The sequence below is a fragment of the Heterocephalus glaber genome, unplaced genomic scaffold (genome assembly GCF_053883595.1).
Source record: "Heterocephalus glaber isolate CG9 unplaced genomic scaffold, H.glaber_assembly_v1.0 deba00001687, whole genome shotgun sequence".
NCBI lineage: Eukaryota > Metazoa > Chordata > Mammalia > Rodentia > Bathyergidae > Heterocephalus > Heterocephalus glaber.
This window is the reverse complement of record NW_028258412.1, coordinates 7,632,385-7,656,345: the sequence shown is the minus strand read 5'-3', so window position 1 is coordinate 7,656,345 and position 23,961 is coordinate 7,632,385. Positions and strand designations below refer to the sequence as shown.

The 23,961-nt window shown below is 40.8% G+C and overlaps 1 protein-coding gene across 1 annotated transcript in view; it reads right to left on the bottom strand.

Annotated features, from left to right (window-relative positions):
• The window catches only part of Rnf185 (ring finger protein 185), a 52,214-nt gene that overhangs the window by 12,356 nt on the left and 15,897 nt on the right, over positions 1-23,961 (bottom strand). Inside the window, exons 2-4 of the mRNA XM_004843475.3 lie at positions 7,745-7,968; positions 5,044-5,062; positions 234-346 (exon numbers count right to left, since the gene is read on the bottom strand). Coding sequence (XP_004843532.1) covers positions 234-346; positions 5,044-5,062; positions 7,745-7,920 — 308 coding nt within the window. The 5' untranslated portion in view covers positions 7,921-7,968. The remainder of the gene's footprint in view (positions 1-233; positions 347-5,043; positions 5,063-7,744; positions 7,969-23,961) is intronic.

Here is a 23,961-nt window from a genome sequence, read left to right as displayed (position 1 = left end):
TGCTGGAAGATGACACATAATGGGTACTCTGTTATAGCCCAGCGCATGGCAACTTGGGATTCCCTCCCCACTCTCTACCTGACCCTTCCCAGTTGACTCCCATTTGGATAAGACTGCCTCAGAACTGAGTAATCAACAAACAATAAGTAAAAGATGGGGTCAGGGAGTGGTGAAAGGAAGTGAATCCATATCCAAGGGAAGAAATGGGAATGAGATGCATCCCAGGTCCTCACCTGGGGTCTTGCTGCCCAGTGCTGCCCCTGCCGTAGAGTGGGATCACCTTGTCTCGGCTGATGCCAGCTTTGCAAACTGGACACACCTGTCTGTTAGGTCTGGTCTCCAACCACTATAAGCAGGAAAGAAAAATATATAAATGACCCAGGATCCACCAGAGGAATGGTCAGAAGCAGCAGGAGCTGGGTGTGGTGGCACATGTCTGTAATCCCAGCGCTCAGGAGGCTGAGGCAGGAGGATCACTGCAAGTTCGAGGCCAGCCTTGGTTACATAGTGGTGAGTTCAAGGTCAGGCTGAACTGCATAGTGAGACCCTGTCTTAAAAAAACCTCCAAACAAATAGAAGCATCCGGAATACGGGCCAGAGACCTCAAATGGGAAACACCAGCACAAGCAGGGAACATCTCAAGAAAACTGATCCAGGGCCGGGGATTTAGCTCAGTGGTTTCGCCGCCTGCTGCGCAAGCACAAGGATCCGAGTTTGACCTCCGGCACCAAAAAAAAAAAAGAAAAAGAAAAAAAAAGAAAACTGATCCAATTCCTGCTCCTAGCACTCAATAAATATTTACTAATGGTGAAATCAAAATTTCCTTTAAATACTACCAAATAAACTGGTTTCTTTTGCTTTTTTTTTGAATACAGAGTCTCACTTTGTAATTCAGATTGCCCTCAAACTCACAGCAATCCTCCTGCCTCAGCCTCCAGAATGCTGAGATTACAGGTGGGTGCCACTACACCTGGCTCTTAAAACAGGCTTTTTCATGTTTTGTTTTTCATTAGGGGCCACCAGCCATAAAACAGGAAGAAGCTATAAGCCTGAGGCTGACAAAGGGTCTAATCTTGGGTTAGGGCACTGATGTAAATTTGACAAACTTTAAATCTCCGCCTTTACAAGGCATGGTGAACCATGCCTTTAATCCCAACTCTCTGGGAGGCTGAGGCAGGAGGATGCCAAATTTGAGCCCAGCCTGGAAATTTATTGAGATCTTGCCTCAAAATAAAATATTAAAAGGGCTGGGGATATATATACACCTTAGTCCAAAGGCTCTGAGTTCAATCCCCAGTACCACAAAAATAACCAAACCTCCACCTTCCTCAAAGGATCAACTGTAGCACTCATATGTAAATGCTATTTTTCTATTTTATAGCATTACCTCAACTGTGTATCCCAGGATCAGCATCTGGGCATAAGATGATCATTTTCTGGTGATTTATTATGTGTTAAAAGAAAAATTTTAGCAGGGGTGGTGTTGGTGGTGATGCCAATCCCAGCACTTGGCACTGGCATGGAGCCTAAGACACATAGTGAGTTCAAGGCCAGACTGAACTACATAGTGAGACCCTATCTCAAAAAAGTAACAAAAAGGGCCAGGGATTTAGCGCTCAGTGGTGCTGCACCTGCCTGATGAGCGCAAGGTCCTGAGTTTAATTCCCAGTACCAAAAACAAAGGAGAATTTTTAAAATTGTTACATAAATTTGATTATTTATTTATTTTTTCTCAGTACCGGGGATGGAACTCAGGACCTTGTATTTGCCAGCCAGGTGCAGCACCGCTGAGCTACATCCCCAGCCCTAATTATGGTTTTTTATGGACTCTCACTGACTTTCTTTTTTTTTTATTCTTAAGTTCTTTTACTGGTACATTTTAGGTATACAATACGTTTACATTTGTCATTGGGTGCTTGTACCTGTACATGATGTATCTTGGTTCTTATTTTTTTTCCCCATTACCTGTGCGCCCTTCACCCCCTCCACCCTTCCCTATTTACACAAACTTCACTTCCATTTTTTTTTCCTTTTCTTATAATTTTTCCTTTCCCTTCTTTCCTTTCCCCTTCCCCTCCCATCACCCCTACCCCTTTGGACTTTTCTTCCTATTTCAAATTATCAATTATTCATTTTAATCATTTTAACCCTTATTTACACTTTGAGTTTCTCATACTAGAGAAACTATTCGGTATTTACACACGTGTGTCCTATTTATTTCACCTGAGAATATGGCCTCAATATACATCCATTTAGCTATAAATGACTCTAGTTTCTCGTTCTTTATGGCTGAGTAGTACTCCATTTTATAAAAAACCCACATCTTCTTTATCACTGACCTTATTTCTTTCAATATCAAAAACACTAGAATCCTATTTTGGGTTCCCAGACCTTTTCATTGGTTACATTAAAAACATTTTGTTTAACTCTTCTTTGGTTTTTTGAGACAAGATCACCTTATGTCAGGGATGGTGAGCCTTTTAGAGCATTCAGTGATACAGCCTGCTGCAGCACGAGTGTCTTAGGTTTACCACCATCAGGAGAATAGAACTGCCCTATGTCATCCACCCTGGGCTTGAACTTGCTATATATCCCAGGTTGGTCTTGAACTTGAGATCCCCCTGCTCCAGCCTCCCAAGTGTTGGGATTAAAAGGTATGCGTCAGCACACTTAGTTTGTGTAACTTTCTTAAACATTCCAGAGGCTGAGACAGGAAAATCACTGCAAATTACAGGCCAGCCTGAACAAAAAAGCAAGATCCTGACTCAAAAAACAAACAAAAATGATAAAATATGCTATACCTGCAGTGTCTTTCTCAACATTAGATAATTTCATACATACATTTTCTCAACTTTTATTTGTTTTTGGTGCTAGGGAGAAAACCTGGGGTTTTCATGCGTGTACCACTGGGCTATATCCCCAGCCCCTCAACATTTATTTTAGAACATAAACTGTACCTTTAGACCTAATGACATGATGTTTATTATATAAATGTGACTCTAGGGCTCCAGGGATCCAGAGACAACAGCATTTAATGATTTATATATTTTTTTTATCTGACTATCACTACCTCCAAAACCTATATTATATGCTTTTCTTAAGCTCAAAGCCAACATGTTCTACCAGGTTCCACTAGGATCAGACTCCTCACCCCTAGCTCCCACTTATTTCTTCCATCCAGATTCTGAGGCATTACTCATGTGGAACTTGTCTTCCCTTCACATTCTTAAACTACCTCGTAGTGCGGCCACCTGTAAGCGTGGTACTCTACTGCAAACAACCATGGAGGCAGCCAGTTGGCAGTAATAATTTATACACAATTATGACTGCCAAGCTCAGTTCTGTCTTGCCACGCAGGTGTTTAGGTCTTGGTGAATGTACCTGGCTTTCATAATAAGCTAACTCTGGGAAAATAGACTTTCCTCCCTCACAAAAGCTGTCACCAAAAAAGTTTACCCTATCTTATCATTTTCAGAACCTTTAAGAGTAGGAAGACTGTTGATATAAAGGAAGATATTTCTCATTTTTCCCCCATTCCTAGCCCTCCCTTCACCCCCTCCACCATTCCCTATTTACAAACACTTTATTTCCATTTTTTCCATTTCTCAGCATTTTTCCTTTCCCTTCTTTCCTTTCCCCTGCCCCTCCCACTACCCCTACCCCTTTGGACCTTTTCTTCCTATTTTGCATTATCGATTATTCATTCTAATCATTGGTACATTTTAGGTATACAATATAATGACATTCATCATTGGAAATTTGCACCTTTACATAGTCACTCTTGGTTCTTATTTTTCACCCTTGCCCAGCCCTCCCTTCAATCCCTCCATTCCTCCCTATTTACAAAGATTTTGTTCCTATTTTTCCATTTTCTCATATTAATCCCATTCCCTTCTATCCTTTCCTCTAGCCCTTCCACTTCCTTCCCCTTTGCCCCTTTTCTTCCTATTTCACATTACCTATTACATACTTAGTCCTTATTTACACTTTCAGTTTCTCACACCAGAGAAACTATTCGGAATTTATTCATGTGTGTCCTATTTATTTCACTTAAGAGTATCACCTCAATGTGCATCCACTTAGCTATAAATGTCTCTAATTTCTCATTTTTTATGGCTGAGTAGTACTCCATTCTATAAAAAAACCACATTTTCTTTATCCAGTCTCCAGTTGATGGGCATTTGGGCTGTCTCCAAGTTTTAGCTATTACAAACTGCGCTGCTATGAACCAAGATGCATTATGTAAAGGTACAATTCCCAATGAGAAATGTAATTGTGTTGTATACCTACAATGTACCAATAAAAGAATTTAATAAAAAAAAAGAAAAGAGCTACTGACAATTAAAAATTAAACACATCATTCAGTAATCAACAATATATATAATATATAACTATTATTTGCCATTAAAATTTTAAAAATTTAAAAGCCAAAATATAAGCCTGAATAGGCAACCATCATGAACACTTCTGCCAATGAAGGATGAATTTTGTTCTTTTAAATGTATTTATACCACAAGCTAGTGTTTGGTACATACTGTTACTACTGTTGGTATGCCCCAGAAAACATACAATACTAAAATGTATTGAGGTTGGTAATGTTATCATAAAATCTTAATATATTTTCAGTTTGGTTTCTTACAAGGTATATAATAAAATGCTGTGCAAATCTGAAAAAAAGAAAAGGTTGAGCCTGTTAACATTGAGGAAAAAAAAAAGATATTTCTCAAAAATAAAGAGAACCTACTGTTTTATCAAATCTGACCTGACTTATAAATGAGGAATCGAGACTCAATAAGGTGGTCGCCTACTAAGGCCACCATGGCCACTGGTAGCAGAGTTAGAACAATCTTGGGTACTACAATGACCCCTTATTTCATTAAGTGTCTGTTAGTAGGTAGTTATATAAAAAGGGTTGAGGGGCAAGCAAGCAAATGAGTCCAGAAACAGGGGAGACTGCAGCTTCTGACAATAGTCTCCTGAGACTAGGGCTGTCTTGTGCAACCACAGCTGATGAAAGACAGAGTAAAATGGAATACATCTTACCTGATGTAAACATGGCCAACTGTCAGTGAGTCCCAAGGGAAACCAGTCATCAAAGAGAAGGGGAAAGAAAAAAAAAGAAACTCTTGATTAATAGGGTGGAAGCACCAGAATGGAAAAACTAGGAAAAACAGGGCACCACATTCCCACTGAGGTTTTCCAGGGATTATTGGCATCAGAAATTAGACATCATAGGAAAACCAAGACAGTGGAGACAAGACTCCAATCTGCACCCCTGTGACTGGACTGCACATGCAGACCCCTAGGGCCCAGACCATCCAGATAGCCTTCAGTCATTACAGCCTCTGAAAAAATCCAAAAGCTAAATATCCTCTGTAGAAAAATGCATTTTGATACAGGGCATGCAAGCATAAATGTATACACATACTATTTTACTGCCCAATTTCAGTGGGTTCATAGCTTTCTCAGGCTCCCAAGGGATACGTGGACTCTCAGGTAGTCCAGATCTAGTTAGACAAGGTCTTCAGGCTGTCCACTGCCTTGATAGCTCTACTAGCAGGAAGTAGCTTAAAAGTTCAGGCCTACTCTAAAAATATTTTTAAGCAATGGAAAGGATGGAGAAGCTACTTGACAGAAAGGGCTACCTTCAGCTCGGAGAGCTGCAGCCCAATGTCTCTCATTTTTCAAAGGAGGAAATCAAAGCTCAAAAACATGCAGTGACTTGCACCAGGACAAAAACAGTATCCAGACTTCTAGTTTACTGCCCTTTCAACACCCAGTACTGCATTCAAAAAACGGCATTTACAGAATTGAAGGAAACGATTCAGATTTTTAATATTTCTTTCTCATTACTTAATTTACTCAAAAGTATCTATTGCACACCTATTATCCACTAGGGCAGTGGAAAATGCAGATGTGGTTTTGGTCTCTAACACATCATATGTCTTCTCTAGCTGAGTAAGCCATGGACTCAGGACAGTTCCTTTCCCAATTCCGAAACCAGTTCAGTGTCACAAAGCAGATACTCAATTTTCCTGTACATAACAGATGCCTCACATCTGACTCCAACACTAACCTTTCAAATGTCATTCTAACCTGAGTGGAGTGTAACCCAAATCATGGCAGATCTTCATTGGCAGCTCCCCTCAAAGGCTGAGTGAGAAGTGGAGGTGAATAAATAACCCTCAGAGGAAAGTTTAGGATTATAACAGTGATAAGGATTCCTCCCATTTATTGAGCACCTACTGTGCTTAATAAAGCACAGGATGTGGCTGAATAGCTTTTCTTTTTCTTTTCTTTTTTTTTTGTACCAGGGATAGAACTCGGGTCCTTGCGCTTGTGAAGCAGGCGGAACCACTGAGCTAAATCCCTAGCCCTGAATAGCTTTTCATTTGTTAGTGTCACTGGATGGTCACATTAACCTACTGGGGGTGGTATAATTATCTCCACTTTACAGATGAAGAAACTAAAGTACTATACAGAGAAGCTAGCAGATTTACCCAAAACACACCACCTAGTCTGGAAGCATCTGTATCATTTTAAAATCTATGTTCCTTCCAATGGTACTCTGCCTTTTATTTCTTAATTCTGTCACTCATTAAGACTTAGTTTTATGATACTCTGAAGTATTTCCAGTTTAATACAGCTGATTACAACAGTTTCACAAAGATGATTAGGGCAGGACCTGTGAGAACAACAATAATAAAATCTCTGCACAGTTCTATTAATTACCAATAAATTTATCTTTTATACTGGTGCCAAGTTAAACTCTAAATATTGCTTAAACGATCTTCATTTCACACTATTTTCTTCCTCAAAGATATTCATTAGCTCTAGTCCTCAGTCTAATCTGAGTTTGATAATCTAGCCCAACCTTCTACAACCATTCTTCTTCCCTAACATATCCAGCCTCCTATTTAGGGGACCTGAGAGGCATACAGTAGCCTCAGGGTCTCAGAGAAACGCAATAGTGCATATGCCTGTTCCTAGAAATTGCCTGCCTTGGGATGCCATGCACTCTTTGTCTTACCTGCCATTCATATCCGTCTATTTTTAAGGTTCCCCTTCCTTTTTCAAGGTTCAGCCCAAAAATCTCAAGAGAAAAAAAGCGAACCTCAACATTCTCCCAAGTTCTCAGAGCCAACAGGGGTTTCTGTAGTCTTTAAGGCTGAAATGGACAAAGACCCTGCTCCTTCATTTTGATAATACACATCAAATAGTGATAATTATGGTCAGCCAACCAGCTAACACAAAGTATGTGCTGCATGTTATGTACTCTTATGAGACTTTTATATGTTTTGGGTCATTTATTACTTAAAAACAACCCTGTAAAATGAGGCAGAATGTGTATAAGCACCATGTCCAAGGTCAACTAATAGGGAAGTGACAGAATCAAGATTTGTGGGGAGAAAATCTGGTTCCACAAGTCCTTGGCATAACCATTGTGCTATACTGCCACTGCCTCTAGGTTCAGCACACCAAGTGGTAGGTACTAAATGCTCACTAAATGGTATTATCACTGGAGAAATGGGGAGAAGCAGCCCAGTTTGGAGACAGTATTTGCCCAAAATCACCCAGCTTATCAGCAGCACAGCTGAGATGGGAACCGAGGTCTTCTGCTCCTTTGGTCTGAGTGTATCAGGACCCAAAGGGGGCAAGAAGCCTTCTGCTCCTAAGCTGCTCAGGGCCATGGGCATTCCAAACTTTGTAGCACAACCTCTGGGATGGCAGCAGGGGTACTGACCAGAAGAGGTGGCCACACAGGCTGATGACGGCGTCCTTGGCTGTGTCCAGGCATATGTTGCACTCGAAGGTGCTGTCCTGCCCTCCACTCTCGCCACTGCCATTGCTGCTCCCACTGGGTCCCCCTGCACTGGAGTTCTCAGGGGATGCAGAGGCTGAGGGCCCCTTGCTTGCCATCCTTGGCTATCAGCAAATCTTTGAGTGAAGATTCTCTCCAGGAAAATCCTGAAAGGCAGAAAACCCTTGATTGCCCACTTCTGTACCCCACTTCCCCTGGCTTCTATGCCAACACTCCCATCTTCTCTCAGTAACAAAAGCTGATTATGACTAAACTACTAAGCAGACTTTCTGGAGGGATGCAGAGGACAACAGTTGTGGGGAAGTACCCATGAACTTGTCATGAATGTGGCCCAGAATGTACTTCATAAATAAACTGGAAAAATCCTGAGTAGGGCCAGAGATATAGGTTAGTGGTGCCACGCCTGCCTCGCAAGTGCAAGGTCCCAAGTTTGATCCCTGGTACCAGAGAAAAAAAATCCTGAGCAGCCTCTGGATCGTTATCCATGGGAGCTGCCATTATCTCTATTCGGTGATAACTAACTCAGATGATAAATACATGCTTAATTAAATTAAATTCTAACTTTGGACAGCCTCTAAATTGGCCAAGAAAAGGAAATGTGTGCAAGCTTGTGACTGATATATTTCAGAATATAAAAATATTCCTGTAACTATGAAAGGTTAGGAGGGTAGGACGGTCTAGATGATGGTTTTCCACATTGCACTCTTTTCCACTCCTTCATCTGCCATGCTGGAATACTACCTATCTTGTCTGAATTTATCAACATTTTAGTCTCAATACATTAAAAGAGAAAGCTATGTCACTGTGTAAATGAAAAACCAGTATTACTTATTATAAGTGAAAGGTATAAACGTAATGAAGAAAAAGTTATTTATCCTTATACCAAGTCACCTGGCACACTTATACTATGCTCTGGGAAATATTGATCTGGTTCATATCTCTTCAGCAAACTGCAGCCTGAGTTCCCTTGGCTAGTGTGGAACTGAGACCGGGACTCATGATACTCCATTTGTATTTAAACCACTGTACTGGCACCAACCAAGCTGGCCACCAAGGTCCCACTAGGGCCTTGGAGCTCTGAGCTACATTCACAACCTTTAAAAATTTTTAAGTTGCCTGGTCTGGGCGCCAATCTGTGATCTTTCTGCCTTGGCCTGCCACAATGTTGACATTACAGGTGTGTGCCATCATGCCCAGACAAAATGAACCATTGTTGACTAACACTTTCAAGTCAAAGAACCCAGCCAGAAGTACAACAAAGAAGACAAGACCAGCACAAGGGATACCCACAAATCCTGAATGCACATTAAGAATCTGTCAGGAAGGTGATCTGGCCACCCTCATCTCAGAAATTCCAAGTAGAAAATGCTGATTGGCTACCATAGTCACAGAACGGGAATTTTAGTGCTAGCTGTGGCCAAGCTTGCTAGGAGCCTAGTACACTCCTGCTGGCCATATTTTTCTCACCTGTAAAAAGAGGCACTAGACTATATGATGAACCCACAGTTCTCCCTTCTAGCATTTATGACTGGGCCACTCCAATTCATCTCACCCTCTGTCTCCAAAACAAGCAGCCTTTCCATGAGTGTAGGACTCACCAATGGAGCACCAGAAGACCACCTTGATTTCAGCTTTCAAAGTACAAAGGGATAAAGATCAAATATGCTGTAGTTTTCTCAGACCAAGAAGCCTTCCACTGAGTCTTCACAGAGCAGACTCAGAGCTCTGGGCTCATGAGACACTCTCACTAAGATAGCAGCTCAGAGACTTCAGCAGGGAGAAGAGCCAACTCACTGCCACTTTTTCACTCAGTTACATCATTTTACGTGATGTCCCAGAAGGACATGGCTGCTGACAGAACCAGTGCCTTACTGGCCTCAGCTCTAAGACCTTTTCCCTGACCAGAAGTCTCCTTCTTCATACACATCAGCTCTCTTCGCCTAAGGATAAAGTCTGCTTTTCTACACATTCTGGCTGAAGAATTCTAAGTACCGGACCCACGTGCATCCCCCTCACCTCCATTTATGGTGCTAGGGATTGAATTTAGGGCCTCACACATGCTAGGCAAGTACTCTACCACTGAGCTGTACTCCTAGAGCTAGTGTCTCCTTGTTCAAAATATTTTCTTTTGAAATTAATAACTATGTAAAAATGAGGAAAAGATTACCATAAAATCAAGCTTACCAGTCAATTTTAACAATAGCTTCTTGACCTGATCCAAAAGGAAATATATAGGATCATCAATGAAGCATTTTTGCCTTAAAACAAAGATGCTAATCAAGCTACAAGAGTTACTGATTTACAGAAAATAAGTATGCATGTATTAATTCCAGAGGATAGGAGCTGGAGACTTAGCTCAGTGGTTCTGCTGCCTGCCTCGAAAGCGCAAAGTCCTGAGCACAATCCCTGGTACCCGGCCCCCCACCAAAAAAAAAAAATTCCAGAGGATATAATCAGCCACCTCCAACTCCAGAATTAATAACTCAAGTCTTCTCCAAAAAATAAATAATATTGGTAGGGCTCAGAATTAAAGGCTGTGATATGAGACATATTAACCACTTGCAATGTGTGGATCTTACTAGAACCAGATTCAAGTAAGACAAATGTAAAATGCTATCTGTGAAATCTCTGACAAAAAATTGGATTTTGCTTTTGCAGTAGCTGATATATGAGAAATTGTTGACAAAATAAAATCAACCCAGTTGACAACAAAAGAGAATTACATTTAGCTGGGTGTGGTGACACATGCCTGTAATCTCATTACTCTGGGATGAGGCAGGAGGACCACAAATGTCTAGCCTTGGCAACTGAGCAACCTAGGGAGACTCTTTAAAAAAAAAAAAAGTATTGGAGAAATCCGACAAAAGAATAACAGAACATTAAGAACATTAAAAAATTTTCCTCAAGTTAGATGTGGGGCGCAAGCCTATAACTATAGGACTTGGGAGGCTGAGGCAGGAGGATTGTGAATTCAAGGCTACATAGTAGTTCAAGGCCAGCCTTGACTACACAGTGAGACTCTGTCTAAAAAAAAAACTTGCCCACAATGCCTCAGTTCCCAACCCAACCCAAAAAACTTTGTATTCAAATCCTGACTCCACTACTGACTGGCCATGTGGCCTGGTAGAACTCTTGCTGGGTTGAATTTCTTTTCTTATCTAAAAAGTGAGGGTATCATGCTTCCTATAGGGCTACTGAGGTGGTTCTATAAGACAACACAGTGACCTGGAGGGCATACTACAGTGGGAGAGGGCTGCTGCTGCTGAGGAGGTCCACACATAAGCCACTTACCTTGGACACCACCCTCTACACTCCTGGGATCCAACAAGCCTCTGAACAGTCCATACTCTCATACACAAACATAAACAACAAACTAGGGTCAAGGCAGGTATCAGGGCAGGAATGGTCAGGAGACAATCATACCTCAGCTTAGTGTTTGCAAGGTGTGGCACCTTTGTATCAGGCCAGCACAGAGACAGGCGTGTATGTCCAAACTTACATCGTATCAGTCTCATTATAATTCTTGTTAGATTGACTATGTGGTCCCTTCCCCGGGCTCAGGAACCTCATCCTAGTTGGCATTCAAATATTTGCTGAACCAACGATACAGGTATGCATGATTGGTCTTGGTCAACTGCCAGAACAGCTGCTCATAAGCCTTCTGTGCAATATATCCTGAACTCCAGAGCCACACAAACATCTTTGAAGGATCCTCTCCTTACCTCCTCTCTAACTCTGTGCACAGGAACCTCACCACATGAGGGTGGCATGGAAGAGATGAGTAGCCTCCCTTGGCCACTGTCTACAAAATATGTGTGGAACAAAAGAATGTGGCCACAGTCTCATGGGTCCTGTAGGGCTAGGACAGGAGCCCAGAAATTAGGGGGCCTTGGTTGCATCAGAAACTGGACAGGAGTAAAAGGGAAATAGGGCCTTAGCATATCTGAGCTGTTGTCCTACTAAAAGCAGCTTATAAACTTTGACATGATCACATAGCATTCTTATTGTGGCTAGTTCTGTGTCCTGTTCCTACTTTTTTTTTTGGCTACATTGCCGAAGGTGGTCTTGAACTTTGGGTTCCAGTGATCCTCCTACCTCAGCCTCCTGAAATCTGTATTTTGTTAATATGTCCCTCTCTCTACCCTGGAATCTGTATTTCGTTAATATGTCCCTCTACCCTAGATCACTTTCTGATGAGTAGTTTCAGAAACACAGCTCTAGAATAGGGAGAACTCTACCAAAATAAAAAAGCAATAATACCAGCACAATACAGTGCTTGAGAGGGACAGTAACCTCAGGCCCTATCTTTCTGAATGCATAACCCTTAGCAACAATCCACAGGGACTGCAAAGAAGTCAGATAAATTAGGGTGGGAGACCAGTCTGCTAACATCTTCAATGAGCTAGCACTTAGACCATCTGAGACAGACAACCACTTAAGAAACAAGTTCCAAGCTGGGTGTGGTGGTGCAAGCCTGTAGTTCCAGCATTCAAGAGGCTGAGGCAGGAGGATCACTGCAAGTTTGAGGCCAGCCTGGGATACACAGTGAGACCCTGTCTTGAGAGGAAAAAAAAAAACAAGTTCACATCTACTTTTGAAAAACATTCGATTTGTGATGCCAGCATGATCCATTTGGGACTAAGGCAGATTTACAATACTTAATGATCTGTTAGGAGTACACAGCCTGACTATAACTGACCCATAATCCTCACTATTTACCTCTCAAAGCTGGCCTTTGTTCTGCCTGCCCTGGCCCACTTCACAGGAACTGAGTAAGAGAATATCCCTACAGGAAACACTAAGGAACTCAACCTCATGAGGAAATCTCTTTGTAGTGTTTCTGTGTTCAGTTCTCAGGTTCTAGCAAACCATAGAAATTCATACTTTGCGTTCTCTGTCCCATTTAACTCTAAGAATTCCTGGACCGGGTATACAAAGGGACCTAGAAATGTTAATCTTAGTTATACAGATGACTAATTTGGGTGATAAACAGCTCATAAGATCCCAGCAGAGGTCTTGTTTCTTTGGGCACATGTCTATACATACTGTAGCTTTCTGCCAAGGATCTTGGCATGACTGAGCCTGTCTGTACTGCTCATTAGGGTGCTGCCAGACTGTAAGCAGAGATGAGACACAAATTCCAAGAACACCACACTCACAGAAGGTTGGGAGTGAGCAGAAATGAGTAAGTTGACTGAAACTTGGAACACACAGAAAGCACTTTAAAAATTTTAGAGAATAAATGGTGTTTAGATCCCTATGCTAGTTCTCAGAAAGCTGCCCCTCAAATACAGGACAGATGACATAGCCTTAAAGGTCCAGAAAGGATAGAAACAGCTGAGAGGGCTGGCTTCCTAGGAAATGCACTGATTCTTTTCTCTGGTACCCCATAAACTCCCTATTTACTCAACAATTCTTTATCACTTTCAAAGATTTATAAATGATCCTATTTGCCAGGTATTCAGGACATAGTTAAAAGGTCTCGGTCTAAGGGAGATACAGACAAGTTAATCAAGAAGGTAATCTAGCATACTGGGCACTGGCAAAGGTGTGTACAGTGCACAAGGGCAGGGGATGCTGGGGAGGATGTGGACATAACACAAGGCTAGAGGACAAGTCACTGTGCCAAGTACAATGCAGCTGGAGCCCAGGGAACATACAAGGATGGTAAAGACAGCAAGAGCTGGGTCTGTGAAGCAGGCAGGAAGGTATCAAATTTCTAATGCCCTTCATACTGGTTCATACTGGCCTACCTGGTTCATATTCCCAACAGAGGCACCTAACCCTGCTCACCCACCCCATGTTCCAAAAGGCACCATGATTTTTTTTTTTTTTGGTACTGGGGATTGAACTTGGGACCTTGCGCTTGCAAGGCAGGCGCCAGAACCACTGAGCTAAATCCCCGGCCCAAGGCACCATGATTTTCATGTTTACTTCTGCTCCCATTCAGCTCCCATTTCCTGGCTAATTAAACTAATACATCCATGCAATTTTATACTTTTATACTACTTTTTATTCATTTATTTTTGTGTTGTTGGGGATCAAACCCAGGACCTCAGGCATGCTAGGCAAGCACTCTATCACTAAGCTTAATCTCTTGCCCCCCATTAGACTATCTTAAATCTATTAAGCATAAATTCCATTTTATTCCCAGAGAGATTTTGCTTACATGACAGCTTTAAACACATGACCTAATGTTACACAAAATAAACAGAATACAAAATTTTATTAAAAAGCTGAATGTTACATCAAGAAAAAAAGAGAAAAAGAGGCCAAAAATATTAACTGTAGCTGTCCCTGAACAGTGGAATTATGTTTAAATTTTTTAAGGCTTGGCCGGGCATGGTGGCAACACACTTGTAATCCGAGCTACTCCAGATGCTGAGGTAGAAGGGTTTCAAGTGTGAGGATAACTCAGCAAGATCAGGAATAGCCAAACCTGGATTTCAAGTTATATTACAAAGCCATAATGAATCAAAATGAATCAAATGAATCAAAGTGAATCAAAGATCTAGATATAAAAACAGAAACACTGAATGTGCTGGAAGATAAATTAAGTAAAAGTCTTGAAGACACAGGCACTGGCAAGGACTTTCTGAACAGAATCCCACTTGCATAAGAAATAACACTAACAACCAACAAATGGGATTTTATCAAATGAAAAAGCTTCTGCACATCAAAGGAAACAGTGAAGAGACAACCTATAGAATGGGAAAAATTTTTTGCCAGTTGTTTCTTGGACAGAGGACTACTGTCTAGAATACATGAAGAACTAAAAAAAAATTAAGATTTCCAAAAATAAAAGACCAAATCAAAAAATGGGCAACTGAAATGAATAGATACTTCTCAAAAGAAGTACAAATAAACCATAGGTACATGAAAAAATGTTCAGCATTTTTAGAGAAATCCAAATCAAAACAGTGAGTTTCTATCTTACTCCAGAAAAAAATGGCTACTCTCAATAACTCAAAAAACTAGAAATGCTTATAAGGTTGTGAGGGGAAATGAACCCTTCTATACGTTTGATGAAAGGTAGATTAGTAGAACCACTACGGAAATTGTATGAAGATTTCTCAAAAACTTAAAATTAGAAATTCCATTTGGCCCAGCTATACCTCTTCTGGGTATCTTCTTTTTTTTTTTGGTCCCAGGGATCGAACTCGGGTCCTTGTGGTTGCAAGGCAGGCGGCAGAACCACTGAGCTAAATCCCCAGCCCAAGGATTTTATTCTTTTGTGTGTGTGTGTGTTGGGGATCGAACTCAGGTCCTTGTGCTTGTGCAGCAGGCAGTGCAACCACTGAGCTAAATCCCCAGCTGGGTATCTTCTTAAAAGAGTTAAAGACATCATATTACAGTGCAAGACGCTGTTATGGCTTGTGTCTAGATGTCCCCCCCAAAGCCTAATGTGGTACTAGGTGGGTCTTTTCAGAGGTGGCTGAATCTAAACTGTGTGACACTGGGATTAAGTGTGTGATGCAAGGATCAAGAGTGTGTGATTACTAAATCAGTCCACTGATTGATTTGGCATAGTTCTGGGTGTGGATAATGGGAAGGCCCACCCTGAGTGTGAGTGCTACCTAGCTTAAGGGCAGCCTAGACAGAATATAAAGGACAAAAAGAAGGCTGCTACTGCAGCTTGTTGCTTGGTGTGTGATGACTGCACTTTGCTGCTTTGCTGACTTTCTGCCTTCTGCCTGCCATGAGCTGTCTCTCCTCAGCAATAATCCTCTACCATGCCACCCAACCTTGGAGCCAGACTATGAACTGAAATGTCTACACACCAAAAACCTCTCCTCCTTTAAGAGTTGGGTATTTTGTCTCATCAACCAGAAAAGTAACTAAGACAGATGCATACAGGCCGGGGATTTACCTCAGTGGTTTCGCTGCCTGCTGCTCAAGCACAGGGACCTGAGTTCGATCCCAGGTGCCAAAACCAAACAAACAGACAGATGCATACCTGTGTTTACAGCAGCACAACTCATAACAGTTAAATCTTGGAAGCAATCTATATGCCCATCAGATGACTAGATGGCAAACCATTTAAAGACCAAGAGTCCAAACTGCAACCCAAAACCCACTTAATTATTGCAAAGTGCAAACACTGCAATTAAACCTGAATACTGAGGTTTTTATTTAGAAAAGACAACTCATACATTTGGCTTGAGTGGCTACAAAGAGGGCTCTGCATGCTCACTGTGGCACATGTGCCATAGGTTCACCACCACTACAGTAGAGTATGACTCAGCCATAAAAAAGGATAAATTGGAGTCATTTGTAGGAAAATGGATGCACCCTGAGACCATGACACTAAGTGAAATAAATGAAGACTACAGCCAGAGGATGGCTGCGAGAGGCCAGCCTGAACTGCGTAGTTCAAGGCTAGCCTGAACTACATAACAAGACTCTGTCTTTTAAAAAAAAAAAAAAAGAGAGAATGAAGAATACAGAAGTCTCAAGGCTTACAGAAACCTACCTGGAAGAAATGTAAAGCCAAATTAAGTAGAATTTCCCCTTCCTCTCTGAAAGAAAACTTCACTCTAGCTGACAGTTCTGGATTTCTGTGAAATTTCAGCTGAGTGTTCACACTCACTATGAGGGCTTCCTCAGGGCTTCCCTAAATTTAAAAGTATTTTTAAGGATTCCTCCCAGGTAAAGTGATTGAGAAAGGTAGGAAGAGACTGACTCTAGATTGAGAATATTTGGTGATGGGTTCATGCTTAAATTTTTGTTGTTTTTTTTGTTTTGGTGCTGGGGATCAAACTCAGAACCTTGTGCTTGTGAGGCAGGTGTTGTGCCACTGAGCTACATCCCTGGCCCTGTACTTTAATTTTAAAAGGTTAGGAAGCAGTACAAATGTCAAGGCTTCCTGCTCAAGTGGCTGTGTCAGTTTAATGGCTCGTGAACATGAACATTTCTACTCTCATCGAGGGCCTCTGATAAACCAGGCTAGAAGGATGGGGCGGGGGTAGAAAATACATAGGACCTTGCTAATGTACATGGGACTGGTACTTTCTTGGGTATCTTAAGATATTTTTAAATGTTAATTCTTTTTGTGGGGATGAACTCAGAGCTTTGTGCATGCTAGGCAAGTATTGTACCACTGAACCACATCCCTTGCTTTTTATTTTTTATTTTGAGACTCACTAAATTGCCCAGGCTGGCCTTGAACTTGTGATCCTCTTGCCTCAGACTCCCAAGTAGCTGTGATTACAGGTGTGTGCTACTGTACCCACCCCAGAATGCTGACTCTTAATGATGCTTAAGTCGTATCGAAAGGATAAGAGTAGTAATTAGTCTCCTTTGGGAGGACAGGAAGGATCTTGGTGCCTTCTTCGGACATGCTCTAAGATAGCTACTTTATTTTGATAGTGCAAGACAAAAGGACTCTGGGAAGAAGTTTGCCATAACTGGATTTCTTTCGCTTTGTGAAGCTGCTACTCTACAGAAAGATTTTGATTTTATTTTTCTTGCCATTTGTAAATATTTGTACGTGGTAAGATCTGAGTGTGACACAAGCTATTCTTTCCCAACATAAATACTATGCTCTGTTAAAATCTGCATTTACTCATTAAAAGATTTGCTTTTGAATGTATCAGCTGTTTATTTTCACTGACATTTGATCATGTTATTTTATAAATGATGAGAGAGGGTGGAAATTGGGTACCTTTCGTTCTTTCAATGTTTTAATTAAAATTGTGGCAGTTAAACAACTTGTGTTATGATTTATGACTTGTTTTGCTCTAAAGAGAAAAGGGTTAAACTTCATGTTTCAAAACATGTTTCTAACACGGTTTTCAAGTGTTATTTTTACTTGTGTTTTGCTTTTGGTACAGCCAGATATTCCACTTGTTTTTTATAGCTTCTGATATTTTCAGAAAAAAAAAAAAAAAAAAAAAGATAAATTGGAGTCATTTGTAGGAAAATGGATGCACCCTGAGACCATGACACTAAGTGAAATAAATCAGACACAGGTTAAATACTACATGGTTTTTCTTCTTTAAGAAACCCAAAGTATAAATAATTTAAAGAGTAAAATAAAAGATGATTAAGAATCAGAGAGATAAGCCTCTGCAGAGATGAGAAGGGGATCTAGGGATGGGGGAGATGGGAGGGAGGACAGGGGAAGGGGAAGTAAAAAGAATTAAAATACAATATGTACATGTACCAATTCCTCCTGATGAATGTATCGATTAGGTATCACAAACACACACTAATAAAAATAAATTATTTAAAAATAAACACAAATAAATAAAAGTCTGGGGTTGCTGGGGATTTAGCTCAGGGGTGCCACTGCCTGCTCTGCAAGCGCAAGGTCCTGAGTTCAATCCCCAGTAACAAAAAAAAAAAAAGTCTAGGATATATAGCTCAGTCGTCCCCCGATTCAACCCACAGTATCACAAAAAAGTTTTTAAGCTTTTAAAAATACTTACCTGTGCTTCCCAATTTTTCCATATTACTATCTTGATACTCAAAAAAAAAAAAAAAGGTAAATGTTCAAGATTCCATACTTTCAGATCTATCTCAGTAGGGGACAAAAAAGGAAAGCACTCTGATCCAGGAAATTCACATTAAGGTATGAAACATCAGGGGCTGGGAATTTAGCTCAGTAGTTCCGCCGCCTGCCTCACAAGCGCAAGGTCCCAAGTTTGATTCCCAGTACAAAACAAAAAACAAAAAACAAAAAACAAAAACCAGAAAGGGCCAGCATAGTGCCTGGCACATAGTGAAGTGCTCAAGGATTGTTAATCTCCCTCTCTAGTAAAGTCTTTCTGAATTTACTGAAGGTGTAATGTTACTTTATATTCTCCCAGAGCTAAGCAATCAGTGGATACTTAGTTACTTTGCTGAATTAGTAAGTCACAACTTTCCTTTCTGAATGTGCATCATTTCTTTTCTTTCCCTTTTTTTTTTTTTTTTTTTTTGGTACCGGGGATCGAAATTGGGTCCTTGCGCCTGCAAGGCAGGCGGCGGAACCACTGAGCTAAATCCTCGGCCCCTGTGCATCATTTCTTGAAGGCAAACAAGGTGAGACATCAGAACTGTGCATGTTCATGTGTTGAGAGGAAATGTAGAACAAAATACAATTCTTTTGATCCGGGTAAGTCAGATCTTCCCTTAAAGTGTTAAGCTGAAAAGCATTTATTATATTTATCACTACATGTAACATCAGCTAATACTCTGGTCAGCCCTTTATATGAATTATGTTACTGAATCTTTATAGACTGCTTTGAGGCTAGCACTACCTATCATCATTAGCATCCTTTGGAATTAGGTCACTTGCCCACAGTCACAGAGCAAGTCAGAGGCAAAGCTTCCCAATTCTAAGCCAATGTGCTTAACAAATGGTATCTCAGTGATCTGTTCTTGGGTCTCTTCATACTCAGTCCCACATCGAAGTCAGAATAGGGACAGGCACCTCAGGCGCATTTCATAAATGTGTATAGATTGCCAGAGCTGATGGTCAAGAACACAGAACTAAATAAGAACCAAGAGGGCCGGGGATTTAGCTCGGGGGTGCCACCGCCTACCTTGCAAGCGCAAGGTCCGGAGTTCGATCTCGGGTACAAACACAAACACACAAACACACACACACATACACACACACCCGAGTTTGATCTCCAGTACAAACACAAACACACACACACATACACACACACCCCAAGATATATCATGTATAGATACAAATTCCCAATGATGAATGTCATCATATTGCATACTTAAAATGTACCAATAAACTTAATTAATTAAAAAGAAACACTTGGAACTGCACAACTCAATACAAATCAATCTAGTTAAATAGTTGTATGGGCTGGGGATTTAGCTCAGTGGTTCCACCACTTGCCTTGTAAGTACAAGGACCTGAGTTTGATCCCCGGTACCAAAAAAAAAAAGAAAAATGGTTGTGGAAAATTAGTGTCCTACAAGAACAAAACATTCTTCATTGATTATGTGTTTCAGATTTAGAAACATTATATGATTGTTTGAGTCAGTACTTAAAAAAAAAAGTATTGTCCCAACCTCTTAAGTGGGTTAAAACACAAACAAAAAACAGGAAGCTAGCCAATTCCAACACTCTGGAGGATAGCAAATTACAGCCAGCCCATGCAACTTAGTGACTGAGACCCTGTCCCAAAATAAAAAATAAAAAGGGCTGGGATGTAGCTCAGTGCAATGGCCCTGGGGTCAACATCCAGTACCCACCCCCCCCCCATCAGGCAGCTGCAACCAGAAAACAGTTCAGGATTTCCCAAATTGGCATCCATATCTATTAAAGATAACATTACTCATAACAGGAATAATTATGCTGTTTTATTTTCTGAGACAAGGTGCTGCTATGTAGTTTAGGCTGGACTGGAACTCACCATGTATCCCAGGTTGGGCTTAAACTTGCTTCCATCCTCCTGTCTCAGCCTCCCAAGTGCTAACATAGTACCCAACAGGGAGCAGATGTCCAATAAATGTACATGAATGAATGATAGAAATTTGTCAACTTAAATTCAAACAAATGTAGCCAGTGCAAATACTGTATTAAAGAAAAGCTCTTCAGACTGGACAGATCCCAGGGGCTACAGATTTATAGCATAGCACAGTGAAAGGAGCAATTTTTAAAATTAAATAAATAAATCTTATTTTATCCCATTCCCCCGCCCCTCAACTCCCCTCCCCTCCCTTGAATAAAAAGCTTTGTTTCCATTTTTTTTCCTTCTATTTTCACTTTTTTTGTTGTTGCTTCTGAAAGGAATAAGTCTGAGGCTCAGCTTTGGAACTCACTAAGCCAGTTGTTATGTCATTCCAAAGCCTCACACACTCATAGGTGGGGCTTCAGGAAGGTGACTGGATCATGGAGGTGTGATACTTATCAGTGTTATTAGTCCACTGATGAATTTATAGCTAAATGTGGTATTAGGAGGTGGAGCCTGGTTGGAGGAGGTGGGCCTCTGGGGACAGAGTCTGGCAGAGTCTCCCTCCCTCCTCTTTGGTAACTCTGCTTCCTGCAGCCAGATCATAAGCTCCTTTTTCCCTACCATGCCACCTTGTCTTGGAGCCAGCACATTATGGACTGAAACCTTTACAAACAGTGAGCCAAAATAAACTTCTCCTTCCTTAAACTGTGGGTGTTGGGTACTGTATCTCAGCAACGAGAAAGTAACTAAGACACCAGTGTACCTCACCTGCAATCACAGATAATTATGTTTGCCCCTAATTTTGTTATGAGAAAAAGTTATAAAATTAGGGTTTTATTTTTGTTTTCATGAAGTCAGTGAATCCTCATTAATTCAAATTTTAGCTGAGGCTAAGCTAAAGACTTCTACAATACTCTGAAGGCAGAGGATAAAAGAAAATGAATAAGATTGATGAGATTTAACCAATTAAGGAGAAAACTTTCTAAGTTTAGTAAAACCTAGTGAATATTTGACAAGATAATAATCTTTTCAGTAGGGGTCCTGAAGAGGGCTAGCTGTAGTTTAAAATATAGCTAAAATGACACCATTTTTATTAAAAAAAATTTCTTTTTGAGACAGGGTCCCACTATGTAGTTCATGCTGTCCCTGAACTATGTAGCCAGACTGGCCTTGAACTTGTGGCAATCCACATGCCTCACCACCCTGAGGGCTGGAATTACAGCCATGCACCATCAGGCATTATTAGAAATGACACCATTTCTAATAATTTATAATATCAACTTTTATAAATCAGGTTTGTGACCTGAGTAACCTCACATTAATTGTGTTTATTGCTAGTACAATTTGGCAAACATTTGTAGAATGTCAAGTGATAAAAACAGGTCTGGTTCTTGCCTTTAAGGCATTTGTGGTCAAGTAAAAAAAAAATTTTTTTTTGAGACAGGGTCTTGCTATGTAGCCCAGGCTGACCTTGAACTCATGGCAATCCTCCTGCCTCAGCCTTCCAAGTGCTGGATTATAGGCATGCATCACTATGCCCAGCAAAGTCAAACTGTGATGTGTCTTGGCAAAGATGAGTGTTAAGCTTTATTGGGCTTTGCCTAAGATCTACTCTTACATTGAGAAAGCTGTTCATCTTTTAAAAGTCCATGATGCCCACACCACAAGGCACTTGTAAAGAGCAATTAGGAGAGTGGATATTAAATTGTCACGTACCATGTATACTATGTGAATCAACCTGGTGACTGGTCCTCAAATGGAATGCCCAGTGAGTCCCCTAAGAGATTCCACAAAAGGAGGTATAGCCGGAATCAATAATCCTAATATAAATGCTGTTTCAGATTTCCATGTGTCCCTAAACCGGAGAGGGGACAAGGACATCCCACTCAAGCGCTGTGCTCCCAATAAACAATGAAATAATGAGATGGACCTATAGCATCTTCAGAGATGTGAAAAGTAAAGAAGCAGGGTCATGGTAACCAGGCAGCAAATGAAGTTATCTTCGAGAATCTCAAAACAGAAGCTACTTGGTCCCTAATTTGTAAACCTCATTTCTGGTAATGATTTCATCCATATGACACTAAAAGTACAAGTAGCAAAAGAAAAAAAAAGTGGATGAAAACATATGGTGGCTGGGTGTGGTGACACATACCTGTAATCCCAGCACTCAAGAGGCTGAGGCAGGAGGACTGCCATGAGTTTGAGGCCAGCCTGGGCTACACAGTGAGTTCAAGACCAGCCTGAGCTAACTACTGAGACCCTGTCTCAGAAAACAAAAACAAAAACAAAAACAAACAAAAAGACCTCCACAACAAACCATCATATGGTAAATGCTGCGAGAAGGATCTTCAATATGAAAAGTGGTGCATCAAAACTTGGCAGTGTTTGACAAGTTTCAACTTGTTTGGTGCAGTTGGTTTTAAGGTAAAGTTGAGAGAAGGTAGATTTAAAAGTATACCATAATGTACATGTACCAACTACCACAATAAATGTAATCATTATGTACTGCAAACACACTAATAAAAAATTTAAAAATTAAAAAAATAAAGTGTGCCATAAATCATGGATCATGGACAATGCATTAACATAAAACTTTGTTTTAAACTGGAAAAAAAGTGCTAGAAAACATACTTGTTTGTTTTTTGTGACAAGGTCTCACTATATAGTTCAGGCTGGCCTTGACCTCACAAGGTAGCCCAGGCTGGCCTTGAACACTTGGCAATCTTCCTGCCTCTGCCTCCTGAGTGTTGGGATTATAGGTGTGCACCACCACACCTGGCTTAAAGAAACATGAAATTTAAAATTGGTTTATGGTGATGCTGCAGTGACAAAGACAGTTTACAAGTGGTCTCAGTGATTCTGTAACAGTTCGGAATCAGTTGAGGCAAGAGATTTCAATATGAGACCCTTCAACATCAAAACCCAAAAGAATGTTGAAAGAGTAAGTGAATGATTTGCTCAAACAAGCGATTGACTATTAGGGAAATTTCTGAGGATCTGAACATCTGTTATGGTTCCCCCTCAAAATATTTTAACAACAGAACTGAATAGCTGAGTGAGTTCTACATTTGCTCCATGCAAAAGCAAGGGTCAATTTCATTAGAGTTGTGGAATCATGCCCCTTCAGATTTTAACTTTTTTTTTTTGGTACCAGGGATCAAACTCAGGACCTTGCGCTTGCGAGGCAGGTGGTGGAACCACTGAGCTAAATCCCCGGCCCCAGATTCTAACTTTTTAAGAAATGTCACCACCCCACCTGCCTCGCAAGTGCAAGGTCCCGAGTTCGATTCCCGGTACCAAAAGAAAAAAAGAAATGTCATCACGGGAAATGAAACTTGGGTCTATGGTTATGACTCTTAAGACTAAGGTTCAGAGTTCTCAATGTAAATCACCCAATTCTCTTGGTGCAGAAAAAAGTGTATGAATCAAGCTCCAACACCAAGGTGATGTTGACTGTATTTTTTGACTTTTATGGAATTGTGTGAATTGAGTTTGTACCCAGGAACATTACAGTAAACTCTGAATATTATAAGGACTTATTAGAGCATTTAAGAAACATGCATAGAAAACTGTTAGGGAAATGGGCAAATGGTTTCGTCCTCCATTGTGGCAATACTTGGCATCACACTTCTGGTATTGCAATTTCTGCCACATAAAAATGTTATGGTGTTATGGTGTATCCTCATCTATTTTATTCACTGGATCTGGCACTGTGGAACTCTGGCTCTTCCCCAT